The sequence below is a fragment of the Mytilus galloprovincialis genome, chromosome 5 (assembly GCF_965363235.1).
Source record: "Mytilus galloprovincialis chromosome 5, xbMytGall1.hap1.1, whole genome shotgun sequence".
Classification (NCBI taxonomy): Eukaryota; Metazoa; Mollusca; class Bivalvia; order Mytilida; family Mytilidae; genus Mytilus; species Mytilus galloprovincialis.
The window spans coordinates 15519525-15535928 of record NC_134842.1 but is presented as its reverse complement, the minus strand read 5'-3'; the positions used below and the strand labels follow the sequence as shown (position 1 = coordinate 15535928).

General features: G+C 31.0%; 1 protein-coding gene and 2 long non-coding RNA genes across 3 annotated transcripts; all 3 read right to left on the bottom strand.

The window, feature by feature from the left end:
* Positions 1-1784: 1784 nt before the first annotated feature.
* LOC143074345 (uncharacterized) lies at positions 1785-4394 on the bottom strand. The gene is made up of 3 exons (XR_012977811.1): positions 4287-4394; positions 3352-3428; positions 1785-1967 (listed from the first exon to the last, which is right to left on the bottom strand). It is a non-coding gene; the product is annotated as an uncharacterized LOC143074345 (long non-coding RNA).
* Positions 4395-4759: 365 nt separating this feature from the next.
* LOC143074344 (uncharacterized) lies at positions 4760-8264 on the bottom strand. Its single transcript, XR_012977810.1, has 5 exons — positions 7934-8264; positions 6557-6847; positions 5871-5984; positions 5353-5380; positions 4760-4852 (listed from the first exon to the last, which is right to left on the bottom strand). It is a non-coding gene; the product is annotated as an uncharacterized LOC143074344 (long non-coding RNA).
* A 656-nt stretch (positions 8265-8920) lies between these two features.
* LOC143077007 (opioid-binding protein/cell adhesion molecule-like) lies at positions 8921-15573 on the bottom strand. The gene is made up of 4 exons (XM_076252898.1): positions 15381-15573; positions 11485-11784; positions 10541-10819; positions 8921-9225 (listed from the first exon to the last, which is right to left on the bottom strand). Exons 1-4 carry the CDS (start codon positions 15571-15573, stop codon positions 8921-8923), a joined length of 1077 nt encoding a protein of 358 aa, XP_076109013.1.
* Positions 15574-16404: the final 831 nt, after the last annotated feature.

Here is a 16404-nt window from a genome sequence, read left to right as displayed (position 1 = left end):
AATTCATAACAAAAAGAAAACAAATGTCACTCCAAGTTATAAAAATTACAAGTAAGATATATAATGATGTCATTTACAGAATAAACAACCTTTTATAGAATTATTGCATCGCAATGGTCGATTGAAAAGTAAAGACGAATGTCTGATCGCGATTCCTTAGTTTTCTTAAAATGGCATAGCTTGAGACTTTAAATAAGGATCTTCAATAAACATGATCCTCGTCATCGGTTTATTCATTGTCAAATTATCCCAAGTCCTCGTTACTAAGCAGTAGCATATGTGTTTATAATGCAAACAATTGGTAAAACATAGCCTGAACATGCTCGCTCTAGTTTACGCAGAAGAACGACATATATCCAAATGTACAGTGTTCTAGTTTCATTGACAAATAGGGGTTGTCTGTATCTTAACTCGACTGAATGTGTTTTCAAGATTTAAGAGTTTAAGATATCGGAATTTGTGTTTGTATAGCAAACAAAACACTCGACTTTATCAGTTGCTAAATTGATAATATCCTGTGTAGTGTTGCACACATGAATAATAGATTCAATGGTTGAACTAGTTATATGAGACAAATGACTACAACGCAACAATAGAAGTATCCAGCTCTTAAAAGCTGCTTGATTTGCTGAACTATGTGATAGTTTGGAATATATGTGTTATAGTACTGTGTTAAAGATCAGTCATCCACATGAAATTTAACTAATGAGAAAAATAATGATTTAAGAAAAAAAAATGATAATAACGCTTCATCCTTTATACATGCAGGTACACATGTACATGTAGCTTTATTAAGATTTTGCTTTGAGCACTAAACCCTCCATAACATGAACAACACTTGTATTTGATCGATTATAATTTAGTGCTTGTACCAACGAAGCTAACAATAAACCGCTTCCTATACAGCATTTTGAAAATTCTTAGCCCGGTCTGCTGAAACCAAAAACTTAACAAGGTTTCGTTCTTATTCCTTTAATAAGCATCTTTAACAGTTTTCGGTATTTTGGTTTAGTGAAAAGGTTTTATGTTATAGTATCTAATTACATGTATATAAGTCAAAATCGTAATATCCATCTACTTCACTAAAACCGCTCTAACCATATAATTTGAAAGTATTTGATCCGAAGTACGTTGCGCAGCATCGCAACCCTGGAAAAAAGCTTCCAATTTTTCAATCTTTCCCGCCAAATAATCATATTTAGCGGATGTGCCTCCTTAACCTGATATTATTCTGGTAAAGGGAAGACAATCCAAATATACATTTTTTTCTTCGCCTATTACAAATACACTTACAAAATGTTTTTACCTTAAGTATGACCCGTTGTTGATAAGCAATATCTAATCTAATATTCAGTAGATGTAAAGAAATGATCAATAATGTCGAATTGATTGTAACATAAAAAAATTATAAAACCAATTATAGCTGAAATGCAGTTTGTCTTTTCTTGTCAATTAATAGGAGATAATCCTACTTAAACAGTTTTCAATTGCTAAATACACATGCACGCACAACTAGTATTTACTTTAAGTATAAGCTTCTTTCGATAAAAAGTGTAAACAGTTGTAATGCATGAATATGTATAATGTGATGAAGTATGACCTTATGCGATAACATCTGGACACAATACATATTAGGTCTGTGTTATCATTTACCACAACTTGCTCGACTTTGAGCTTCAAAATAAAAGAAACAAATTATTTAAAACATTTTTTTAATTTTTTTATGAAATGTTTATTTAAAGCAGTATTGTCTTTAAAAATTTTTTTTATTAAGTATTGGTCGCTGCACAGTCGATTGTGTCGTTGTCATCATCCGTTTCAGATTCACTGAATTGCAGGGGATCACCAATGACACCAATTTCAATTTCTGAATATTCTGTTCGATTGTCGTTACCATGAATATGAAATTGGCGGTCTTGTGGAACGGGATCCAGATCAATTTCAATGTAATTCAATTCAGAAGGTTTCTGTAAGAAAAGAAATCATTAATGTACGTTACGCAAAACTAACATCAACATTATCACTAATTAGTTAAAAAATAAAGGGAAACGTATGTCCTTGTTGCAGCTAACAGAGAAGACATTATATCGTGTTATCTATTGTTATGCCCAACCTACGATAGTAGAGGGGCATTATGTTTTCTGGTCTGTGGCTCCGTTCGTCCGTCCGTCCGTCCGTCTGTGCGTCCGTTCAGGTTTAAGTTTTTGGTCAAGGTAGTTTTTGATGAAGCTGAAGTCCAATGAAACTTAGTACACTTGTTGCTTATGATATGATCTTTCTAATTTTAAAGCCAAATTAGACTTTTGACCCCAATTTCAAAGTCCACTAAACATAGAAAATGAAAGTGGTAGTTTCAGGTTTAAGTTTTTGGTCAAGGTAGTTTTTGATGAAATTGAAGTCCAATCAACTTGAAACTTAGTACATATGTTCCCTATAGTATAATCTTTCTAATTGTAATGCCAAATTAGATAATTATCCAATTTCACGGTCCATGGAACATGGAAAAGGATAGTGCAAGTGGGGCATCCATGTACTATGGACACATTCTTGTTTTTAAATTGTTTTTGTCATATATCTCCTTACGCATTTAGACAATCATATATACATTACTAGATTTAAAAGATATCTAGTGTTCACGGTGAATTGTAAACAAAAACGAGATTCGAACACACCATACAAGTAAATTCACGCTGCGTTGAAGATCACTGCAGGCTTTATACTGTTGTCTGCTCTTTGGTCGGGTTGATGTCTCTTTGACATATTCCCCGTTTCCATTCTCAATTTTAATTTTATGTAAATAATATGAAAAAAACATTTTGTAAAGGCGTTAATGGCTACATCAACACCTTAACATGACCTAGCTTACTTTTAGATGAAAACAAGCAACACTGTTGTTAAGTCGATAAAAAAAATGTGTGTCGAAAGACAGACTTGTAATTTACCACATCAATTTGACATTGAAATTTTGAAAGGTTGTAGCTGATCAGTCTACATGTTTCAAATAAGTTTACTATGCTATCCATGTATTGGACTGTTTACCATCTGTCTATCTATTTAACTCATAAATTACAATGCATAAATAGAATTTCGTAAGGCGTTACGGATGCCGAGCCGTTTAAATATTAAGAGCCGTGCTGTCGAGAGTGAAAGAATATCGTGCGATACGAGTTTCATTGGTTAAATTTACATCCAATGATATCTATAAACTGTGAAAACCTGTTTGTATGAGTTTTTGTCAAATTACCGTTTGTTGTCTTGTTTCTTTTGGTATTGTTACGCACAGTTTTTTCCTACAAACAGTTACTTGGTTGATTCAAGATAACGATAGTAAAATATCCCATGGTGTCTTACCTGTTTCACTAGCTGCTGGTCTGGTGGCTTGGTATGACTCGTCGATGGTCTGCATGGAAGCTGATGAGTCCTCAATGCTATGAAACACAAAAGGTTATAAAATCGAGTTTATCCTGTTGCTATTCAAAGTCTTTCAAAATGAAAAATAAAAAATGAAGCATTTGTATCTTACAATCAATATCCTTCATTAAAAGTTAAGAAGACTTCCATATAAAAAATAAAATTTCCACCAATCTTTCAAAATTTAATATGTTCTCCGAAAATCTTTATTTTGTTCATTTTAATAATTTGGTTTACAATTTGAATAGCCCTGCGATGCGATTACGTATATTCAGTACAACAAATACTGAAAGAATGAAAGTTTTGGTTATGACATGTATGTTTTCGATATCTGAATTTCAACAGGATTTTCTGGAAGAGTTTTGAAAATTAGACAGTCATATTAGCACATGTTGCATTTGATACATTTTGAACATTTATATTGCAATGGCGAGTTTTAACTGCTCACCTTTAGTAAAAGAATTGGTTATAATCAAGTACATTGTAAAGAACGGTCTTTTCATATGAACACAAATCGATTTTCAAAATGTTCTTTATTTCAAGGACACTATATATTACTAGAATTTTGACTTCGTCAACTGTTTGAATGAGGTAATATATGTAATCACTATTTAAAAAAATACGTTTTTACATGATACTCTTTAGTTCGAGAATGCTACAGAGTGTGTTCTTTTATTCGTTCGGAAACTTAAATGTTATCGAATCGGAAAATAGGATTCGTGGTCCTTAACAGATTTTATTGAGTACGCTTAAAGTCGACTCTTTCTTTTCAATTATTGGTTTGAGGAGAAACACACATTAAGGTCGTTGTATCCGGTCTGTTCAATATGGACCTTGTACATTTTCGTTACTAGTGTGAAAAATGGGGCTCATACATTGAACATGTTCATTCCTACTGAAATTTGAATAAACAACTGATGCAGAGGCAGCTCCAGGAACGGTTGGTTGTCGATTTTCATTAATGCCATAAATATTGTTAAATGCAACATTTCCTGAAATAAAAAGAAAAGATACGCGGTGGTTTAAGTTTATTATAATGTAACTTTATTATTGCTTCTATTGTTTAAACAACTAAATCCTATATAAATATATCGTAGAAGATATCAACCAGACTTAAGGTTCAAATGAATGGTAAACTCAAGATTTAGTTCAAATTGAAAACATAATGTAACGTATTCCAATTTTCTAAAGGTAAATAAAGGTATGAGAACAACATTGAAACTAACTAATTAAATGTTTGTAAAACAAATATATCCATATATTCTATCATTTTGTCAAGAACATTAAATCTAAAGCGAAAATGCTGTTGTTAGTTTGTAATTAATTTTTATTTTTTAAAAATATCAATTTTTTAGATCCTTTTTGATAATTATTGCTCCCTTTGTTGGTATGGATAAAAGAAAACACCATACCTTCCTGCTGACCGCTATTTCTGTGTTCACTGTTAATAAATAAAAACAAATTTGCAAAGAATTAAATTCAAATAATGCTACAAAAGAAGTGAAGATTTGAAATTTAAGATTTTTAATTAAAGCTCCTTTTTTGAGTGATAATCTATAAAGTCGACTCATATTGTTTAAAACAATCTTGTATCATTGAATGTTCTTGTTATGTCACATTCAAGATGGTTGTAAACGTGAAAAGTTACATGTAATCAAGTAAGTTTGTTTATGTGGAACATTAGCTTTCAACAGATTGATTGCAAAACTAACTTTATTTGTTGATTGCTTTTGCAGTCGAGGTTTTTTTTCCAATTCGTTTTCTATTCATTCTAATGGCTCTTTTTGACATTTTACAACGAGCACTCATAGTCTTAATGTTTTTCAAGTCAACTGTACGTCGGCCATTGTACGTGCTGGGGAAAATAGCATACGTTGTCGGTGATACATGTGTGTAATTACATTGTATCAAACAATGTATATAAATTGAAAATATAATTACCTGTGTTCATGTCTTCTTTTGAAATTGACTAAAAGATTAAAATGATATATATGTATGAAGTTAAACTTGGCTTTAAAAGCACCAACCATCATTTGTGAATTACTTGATAAGAAAACTTGTCTATATTTCATGCAAATGTGATCACTCAGTTTTTATTCTATTCAAACTATATTAGGTTAAAGTAAAATTGCACTAAAGAGAGGCTAAAGGTGCCAACAAGATACGTTTTCAAACTCAAAAGTCGATGAAAAGTTGAAAATGCTATAGCAATAAGCGTGGTGATTAGAAATTACCAAACTGATTTTGCCTTTTTTTTTTACATGCATTACATAGTGTTTGAAAATATAATTCGTATAAAATGACTTGATATCATTACAACAGCAAAAATGTCTGCTTGATAAAATAATGTCCAATCATGTAATATTTCATTAGCATGGGCTTTTGCATTTCAAACTAAATTCAAATATCAAGGGAAAGATAAGTGTAATTCATATCAACGTTACTTATTATAAAATCACCTGATTTATACCAAAAGTACCAAACAGAGGCCATCGTTGTAAACATAAGTCCGATTCCAATTGTTATGTAGACAGACGAATAGGAAAACATGTCTCTGGAATAGTCATCTGAATCTTAAAAGAAAGGGTAATTTCATACAGTCGCTAAAGTGTTTTTGATTGAATAAGTTATACTTTTGTACTGAACTCAATTAAACACTGCTCCACCCTATCAGTAAAAGAAACAGTCTAGTCGTGTTCATAGCTTAACAATTAAGATATTAGAGCATCTAATTTTTGGTAGGGTCTGTGTTACGTTTTTCAAATTGTTTTGAGTTTTTGTTACAAAAAGTTGTTTGTCTTTTTTCGTTTTTTCTCGCCATGGTTTTGTTTATTTCTATTGCACTTTTGTAAGAATTTAATACCAAGTTTGGTATTTTCTATTTTTGCGTTTCAGAAATTGTCAAACTCCAGTCTGAATTAGATAGCAAGCGGTCAGGTCATCCATCCACACCCCATTTGCTATTTACATTAACATTTTTGACATGATGTAGTTAAAATGTATAAATCTGTTGTTTATTATACCATTCGAACAAACTGTAAATCTTTAAACATGTTTCTATGAATGCACAAATTCTATATTTTAAATAATTATGTTTTTCGCAACGCTATGTTTACTATGAACACATTCGTTATACATATCTTACCGCCTGTTGTTACGTTGAAAACATTTGAAAATTGACTTCTGTTTATACTGTTCACTGCATACATTCTTAAATTGTAAAGTTTATTCGGCAGAAGATTGTCTATAACAGTAGTGTAGCTGGTTTTGAGTGTATCAGTTATGTTAATATTGTCAACCCATTTTGAATGAGATTCTTGTTTGTACTCAATGAAATAAGTTTGTGGAAAGCCTCCGCTATATCCACCACTCCAATCTATTTTCACTGAATTAGTTCCTGGTAAAACTGTTGTTATATCTGGGACATCGGGGCAATCTTAATAGAAAAATGGGAAGATAAATGAAATAACTTGATTCAAATTTGTTAATACGAATATTTGTTGAAGTTATCAAAAAAAAAAATATCTACTTTATACAATTGTGTTTCCTGATTATTTAATCTCACTGAGTTCTTAAATTAAAAGAAATGGTTACCATTGTTCACGTACGTTTTATATAAGAATGAATATGAAGTGTACATCCTGCCGTTACAGTCCGATTTATCCTTACATTTCGAGTGTAAAAAAAAAAACAATTATTTGAGTTTTGGTTGCATATGTTTTGTCACATTATAATTTTATGTTTAAATGTTAAGTATTTTCGCTCAATAACTCATAACTTGTCTAGGAATCCGAACAACCCTGACTCTAAAATGTTTAGATTTTTGCGGTTTTTTATGAGGAATAATTAAAAAAAAAGCGCTCCGAATGAACAAATTCTTAAATTGTTTTCAACATGTACTAGCACTTGTTCGATACATACACTGATGACACGAGAGTCCCGAGGGTATCACCAAGTCATTAGTCGTTGAATCGATAGTAACATGATAAACAATGTATATTTAACGAATATCACGTTGATACGATTTCACTTTATCTATAAAATAATGTTCAATATTTGTTTTTTTAAATTGATCTTGTTGAATTTTGTCATTCTTTATAGGTTTCAATTTGGTCTAATAATTTCTTTTATTTCTACAACTTCGTTAGAACCCTAACTCTTAAATATGTCGGTTTTAGTTATCCGTATGATGGTAAATAAAACAAGGTCATTTCTTTATTTACATGTACAATCAATGATTTGCGAAATGTACATTGTTATTTTTGGGTATAAAAAAGCTTTCATGCCATTTTGATTTGGAATGTATGTAAGTTTTTAATATCATCTGAAATGATTTTAAATACTCCAGTATGTTTGTCTGATTTAAACGAGCATTGACGATTGGGATACCTTGATATGGCATGTATTAATAAGTGAAAAGAAGACCCGTGTTTAGTAAATATTTCATTTCCTTTAAAGTCGTTCAATTTAGAAAATACATGTATAAAATACAGATTTAAAAAAAAATAATGTCGAATCTTACAGCATGTAGTTTCTTTTAACTGGAAGGTAAAACGGCTGTTTTCGTTTTCATTTTTAGCTTCAATTGTGTAGTTTGTGAAATAATTCTCCAAATCAATCTTTGGTATACGGAATGTTACAACATCCACCAATAACTTAATATGCTGGTTGTGAAAAGTTTCTGTCACGTTTTGCTTTTCGGTTTCATATTTAATATTGACATGATCTGTTTCTGGTGTCGATAGTATAATCATAACGCTGGTAACATCAGGTTTACTATATATATAGAACTGAATGTTGATTGAATCTCCAAATTTTCCATAATGTGCTTTGCGATTACGTCGCAAAAACACTGGACGTCCTTTAAAGAAGATGTATAAAAGTTAGTGTTAAGAAACAAGTATAAGATAAAGAAAAAACATGTATCATGAAACAAAAGACATATCATTAATTTCTAGAAGTAAAATCGATTTTAATTGTTGTTATCTGAATTACAGGATGACAGGTTATTTTTAAAACATTTTTTTTTCACCAACGTGATGGAATAGACGTTCAAACATTAGCTGCGATAATACTCGCAAAATTACGCTGAATCTAGTCTTAACCAACCGTGACTCTCTGGTTTTGTAATGCTAAGATCAAATTAAAAAGAAAAAGGAAAATCAAAACTATTTTTGAGATGATGTTTTTGAATAAGTTAAGTATTTTGAAATATATTTCAACTCGTTCCTTTCATGTTAATCAATATATTTACTTGCAAAAGATTATTCAATAATGTCATTGCTAAATTTCATCAACTAAAATTACAAGTAGACAAGTTCCTAAATATATTTCTATTTGGTCCTTCATATTATAAACATATTGTCATTATAGTAAATACATATTTACTCTACTTGAAATTATTCAAGAAAAGAGCCGTTTTCCGCCCTTAGGGGCAATGTTCCAGTAACGAACTTGAATAGTAACTATTGGATGAATTTCTAAAAGAACCACCTTTCTCTTAAATAATTTACACACCTTTTGTCTGGATAAAAATGTCTGCAGTTTGATAGAAATCACCATCAGGTATGTCATTTCCTACAAAACACCTATAACTGCCACTGTCTTCATATCTATGTTCTCTCTTATTGATAAATGGTAAAACTAGTGTACCATTTTTTAATCCACTAAGGAAACGTATGTGTTGACCATAAAATGAATGTTCCCATTGCTTGTATTTATATGTATTCGGATTTCCTAAAGCAACACAATCCAAATTCCTGACTGGTTCAATATTGCTGAAGTTTCTTCCAGTAATGGTTACTGTAGGGGAATCTGGTGAATGAAACGTTATATCTAAATTAATCCTTCTTATACAACGTGCATAATATAACAGACAAATCCCCTTCTACGTGTTGAAATTGTTTAGCATGCCACTAATTTGAACGTATACCTATGTGTTTTCTTATTTGTTTAACTGATTATTTAAATGTGCAACTATGTGGTAGAAGAGAGGCGAAAGATCCCACCGGAATATTCAAGTCTGAAATATACTGACACCACCATGACTTAATACGAAAAACACAAACAGACAATCAATAGTACACAAAAAACGACATAGTAAACTTATTAGGTCTAATTATAAGCGACACAAACCCCACCAATTTTTCGAAGCGATCCAAAAGAGTAAGCAGATCCTGCTCCACACGTGGTATCTGTCGTATGGCTCATGATAGTACTAACTCTGTAATAAGTCTAATTCGGTAGGTCACGTTTGGGAAAATGGAACGGGATTGCTTACGGCATTAGTAGCGTATTCGCTATCATCTGTGTAATGGATATTCCTTTACGGTCAACCAACTCGTGATGTCGTCTGTAAAATATACGGTGGGATCATTCAAACTTCAGCATTAGAAACTCTTAATTTAACAGCTTCCTTTTACGCAGATTAATTTCAACCAAGGAAAACATAATAGACAATACAAGCCCGGGAATAAGGTACTATTTGGGATATATATACTCCGTATGAAGGCGCAGCTGGAATGTTGATACATAGAAATGAAAAGTAAACAATTTGGAAGCTATAAGCATCTCTGTTGTCGTAAAGTTTTGTTTTCAACTTAATTGTTCTATCCCTTATCTTAAACTCGATTTGATAGATGCGTTCAACATCGTCCCCAAATTTTGAATTGTTTATTGAGAAAACATCATCAATATAGCGGAATATAAATTTTGAGGACACTGCTAACTGCTTTCGTTTTCCCGTAAACAGATCTTGTATAAAGGCACCCTTATATAAATAAAGTAACAAGTCGGCAATAAGATGGACACAGTTGGTTCCAATATGAATGTCAATTGTGTACAAAGAGGAATTTACCCCTCCCTTCCTTTGTCATCAACATTAACCATACCTCGCTCCCCCATATACACGCTTTCTATAATTATTATCTTACATGTGATTTTGTGGTTTGATACTAAGATAAAAAGAAACACCACACTGTGTATACCAATTATATTGTAGATTAAATTTCTTTGAGAAATGTTTCATTTTTTAGTCAAACAGTTGTTTGCATTTCTCGAAATTATATGTGCGTGTATAGATATTGTTAGATCAATAAAACTAGAAATACAGAATAATGTATATACATACACAGAATGTTCAGCAATACAGAAACAGTTCTGTTTGCCTTAGAATTTCTTGCAGTGCACGTGTAATAACCTATATCTTTTCTTTTTATATCTGATAAAGTAAAACGTAGCATTTGTTCTTTGTCGGGGTTTCCAGTGAAATTCAATATGTTTCCATCTGGTCCGTTTAGTTTAAGCAAACTTGGTGACGGATTATTCCTTGCCTTGCACTCAATCAAAACATTAGTTCCTTCAATAATGGATTCTGAAGGACTGATGTTCATTGAAATTGTTGGTTGTCCTAAAAAATAGTTGATAAAACCAAGAGGGCAATAGTCATAGTCTTTTTTTTAAAATAATTGCGTAATAATTTTGTAAAATAAAGAAATAAAATCGAGCAAATGCAAATTAAAAAGATACATCATAAGTATGTTATGATGTATAGATTCTTAAGCAGCAGCAAGAGTTAGATAAAACATAGTTATAGGTATACATGATTTCTTCGTGTAAGTTTATGTATTTTAGATATTACAAATTTGCGTGTGATTTGTGTTTACATGACATAACTGGGTTAGTTATTAAACTTTGATCTAAAGAAAGGGACAATTAATTCATAAATACTTATATCTCAATTAAACAATATGAAAATGAACTTTTGAACGTAGCACCTATAAATAAGGACTTTCATAATGCTATCTATTAATATTTATTATTTTCTTACAAATTTACATTGCTTATATCAATGCGAGGGCAACCATTTGAATCTAAGTAATAGATTGAATTTTAACTAATCGAAGATGAGACTAGTTTACTGGTTATTTTAAGTTGTGTTACAAAATACTGTTGATTCGAAAAATGCAATCCACAGAAAAGTCAAGGTACAAACACATAGTATTTATGTATTTAGTCTATATACATGGATCAATATCACGAAATTAAAAAAATAATATGATAACATAAACTCACTTGTTTGCAACAAAACTTCAAAAGCGTACATAATAGGCTTTTTGTCAAACACTGCTGAACACTGGTATAACCCTTCATTGGGTTCATCAAAACCATAGATAATCAGAGTATATTCGCCATTTGCACTATCTCCAATTATACCGATACCTTTCACTTTTGAACTTACAGTCTCTTTATCGCTGTACGTGTTCAGATTCGGTGGACCACTCCATACCACTGTGCCATTTTCCGATTTAAACGGACATTTGATGGTGAAGTTGGCAGATTTAGCTACGTAGAGTATTTCACATTTGTTTAGATCTGAAAGCAATAAAATTAACTTTCCTGACTAACCGACATGTACATGTAGACCTTTCATGAAACATATATTCTAAAAGAATTTATAATACTTCTCATAATGAGTGAGCAATTTAAAAGATCATAGAAATAAATTCAGCCGATGCATGCTGAACTATAAAAATAAAGTCATGGACAATGGACATAACTTTGTACAATAAGGCATTGGAATACAAAGTAAAATGCCTTTAACTTTTATACCACCTAAAATATAAAGCTAAATACTATGGTTAATTTAAACATATTTTATTATTGTTCAAAATGACAAAAGGATCAGACACAAGTTTTACAACTTAGTAACGTCTTCTCCGAAACAATACAAAATATACACATTAATTAATGACCACATCAAATATTTCATACTAACAAATAATTTAAGAATAAAGACATGAAAACAAAAGGAAGTGCATCTTTTAAAAATATAAATAAAACACAAACACACCGAATTGCAAATTAATAGAAAGGATGTCAACTACACAATGGTAAGTATAGATTTGAAACTTAATATTATATTCTTTTGTGATAACATAACATTTATAAACTAAAGTAGTTATTCATCAAGATCATTCAAGTATTGCCATTACATGTATATACAAATATTTTTAATCACATGTGTTGTTAACAGAGTTAAGGTTGTCAAAGAAGAGAAAAACGTATGGTATTTTTTATATACTTTTGAACAGATAAACAAAAATTATCATTTTCTTTAGTAATTAAAACATCATCACCTAATAATAACAAATCGATAGTAATATTGACATTAAACACATTAATTTCGTTTAACATCAGATTTCTCGGAGTTGAAAAATTAATACAATATAATAGATAGTGATCAACATTGTTATTAAACCTCATGAACAATTTGCATTTTGTATCAAATTTAAACAAGTCAGCATGTAGTGCGCTACATCTGTTACACAGGCTTGTGTGTAACACTCAATGCAAACGATCTCCTAAAGAATCATATCTCGGAGATTTATTATTTCTATAGTATAGAAAAAAGTAAAATCACAAAAATACTGAACTTAGAGGAAAATCGATTCGGAAAGTCCATAATCACATGCAAAATCAAATAACAAAACGCATCAAAAACGAATGGACAAGAACTGTCATATTCCTGACTTGGTACAGGCATTTTCAAATGTAGAAAATGGTGGATATAAACCTGGTTTTATAGCGCTAACCCTCTCACTTTGATGACAGTCTCATCAAATTCCGTTATATTTACATTGATGCGTTAAGTAAACAGACACAATAAATAAAATAGTCAAAATATGGGTACATCAGTCATCATCGTATAACAATTTAAAAGGGAACAATTTAACAGAACACAAAAACATCTATCTACAAACACATTCATTGATTTGTGTGTCTGACGTCAGAAAATTGTATACGTCACATAGATTTGTCGTTCATGCAAATTTATGCAAATGTATGCAAATTTAATTTAAAAAGGGAAAATGTAGGATTCTGTCTTATACTCAAGTCTACAGTATTCCGCAATGCTATCGATGGCGGAAAATAAGACTGTTGATAAGCTGATAAACGATTTACGGGAATAGTAATATTTTGACTGTTACGCAAATTATAATTACTAATGTCTGATACGAAATCCGGAACGAAATCGTGTAAATAACCTGGCACTTGGTTATCATTAATCTTATAAAACATACATAATTTTTTAACCTCCCGTCTGACGCTTAATTTTTCCCATCCCGTCTCTAAATACATATTGTTCCTGCTAGCGTAACCTGTTAATCCCGTATTCAAGCAGCCTTGATGGAGATTTTCTAACCGATCAGAATTTACTTTTTCACAGTTACCTCATACTACAGATGAATACTCCAAAATTGGCCGAATAAAAGTCATATAAATTTTTTCCAAATATTCCTTGTTAAGCCTAAATTTTAGTTTTTGTAAATCATTAAACTGCTTTGAAGTTTTTTCTATCAGCTTATCCACATGCTTACTCCATTTACAGTCACTACTAAATATCCCACCAAGATGTTTATGCGTATGAAATGGCTCTAATGTAACGCCATCAAAATCAAAAGAAAAAATTCTTTGTATAGTTTTCATACTGAATATCATAATATCTGTTTATTTGGGTTAAACTTCACCAGCCATCTTTTTGACCATGCACTTAAATAAACAAGATCTATGCTGATTAAATTTCTTAAAATGGATACATTAGGACCAGTATGACCTATTGAAGTGTCATCTGCAAAAAGCCTCCCAAATCCAGAAAAAAACATCAGCTATATCATTAATATATATCAAAAACAATAACGGTCCTTAAACCGAACCCTGAGGCACACCGGCATTTAATTTTCTAAATTTTGAAAGTGAAGCTTTCACGACAACTTTCTTAGATCGGCTACACAGGTAGCTTTTTAACCAACACAGAAAATCTCTTTTTATACCATATTTTTCAAGTTTGTATAGTAAAGCCTTAATCCAAACAGTATCAAATGCTTTACTTATATCAGCTAATGTAATGCTAGTTACTAGCTTATTATTTAGCGCCAATAAAATTTTGTTGTAAAGTTTAATCAATTGATGCGTAGTTGAGTATCCTGGAATAAATCCAAATTGATAGTTATACAACAGTTCATTTACATGTAAATGGTTAAAAAAAAATTTGAAAACAATTTTTTCTACAAATTTACTCACACATGACAATAAGGAGACAGGCCTGTAGTTGGAAGGTAATGATTTGTCACCACCTTTGAATAAGGGAATAACATGTGCAATTTTCCATTGATTGGGAAATACTCTATCATGAAGTGATTTATTAAAAGTTAAACATAATGGTTTTGAAATTTCATTTCTAACAGCAAGTAACATTATGTTGCTAACAATATTTGTTCCCACAGCTTTATTTGCATCGATCGTGGAAACAATATCAAGTACATTTTGTTCAATAACAATTATTTGTGAAAGAAATCAAGACAGCGATCATCTAAATTAGAAATGGAACAAAAATATTTATTTGAAATCGCCGACTTTTTTTATCTCCTTCATACGCAAGGTTAAAGTTCTGATCCGGATCTCTAAGCGGCGGAACATCATGAGTTGGTCTGTCGCTTATAATTAGCATATTGATGGTCTTCCAATACTATTTAATGTTTGCAACTTTCAGTTCATCCAGATTCTCGTTAATAGTCGCATAAAAACTCTTTATAGCCTTCTTTTTAAAATTATTAACTTTGTTCCTTTGTTGCTTATATTTATGTTCAGCAGATGTACTACTTGAACGAATAAAAAATGTTCGCAGTCTGTCCCGTTTTTTCGTTTCCCGTCGCCAATATGAATCAAACCAAACTTTATCATCGCATCTTATAGTTACGTCCCTTGTAGGGATACATGCAGATGCTATATTGATAAAAGTATTAGTGACATTTGTAGCAGCAAAATTAACCTCACTTGCATCAGAAATTAAATTTTCCCAATTAATACTTTTTGTTTCATTAAGTCATAATCCCCTCTCTGATAATCCTATTTAGATCTAATATAAGTTCGACTTTTACTAAAACCACAATCAATTGTGACATATGTACCATCATGATCACTTATACCTCTATCAATAGGTAGTGTGTCTTTATCTAAAACTGGTATAGAATCTGTAACTAAAATAGGATCAAGTAGTGACGAGCTACTTGTTCGTTTGTCAAAGTGCGTGGCTTTGTCAATTATGTTAATCAGGCCATTAATGAAAATAATATCTCTAATATTTGACGGTAGATCAGACATAAATTTTTTATTCAGATCACGTAAGAAAATTATACAATTATTTTCATCAAGGGCGTTTTTCAACATTTGATCAAAGTATTGCCAGAAATAAACTGTAGATTGCCTTTCCGACCTATAATTTATATTAATCAAAATAGATTGAAGTTTGCTTTAACTCAGACCACATACTCTCAATTTCATCATGCTCTAAATCATGCCTACGGATTATGTGAATGTAATTTTTAAAATACACAATAATACCACCACCATGTGAGTTTCTGTCTTTTATAACTGGTACTTGAAACCCCATAATAGATATATCGTTATCAGTAATATTAGGGTCTAAATGTGTTTTTATGAAAAATACTACGTCATTATCCTCAAAAATGTCGGCAATATAGTTCAGTTAATTTCTTAGGCTTCTAATGTTGCGAAGGAAAATTGACAAGGTTTTTTTCGGAATACTCTTGTGTGCGTTTAGGACCCGGGTTCGGTTCAATGTCACCACATATTAATAACAAGCATAAAAGCAATAAACAAAAAGTAATTTAATTACTACAAGTTCTATATAAATTGCGTATACACAGTTGACAAGTTAAATTTTACCTATCTTAACGTTTGTGGTATTAATTCTAAATTGCTGAATCCAGATTTTGCTACATTAATAAAGAGTTATGGTAATATGTTAATAGAACTTTGTAAAAGAAGTGGTATTTATATTTGAAATTGCAGATTTTTTGCTGATAAAAACATTGGTTGTACAACTTGTATAGATGCAAGTTTAGTAGATTATTTAATTATGTTTGATATAACATCAGATATCGGTATTGTTGATTTTAATCCTATTTTTTC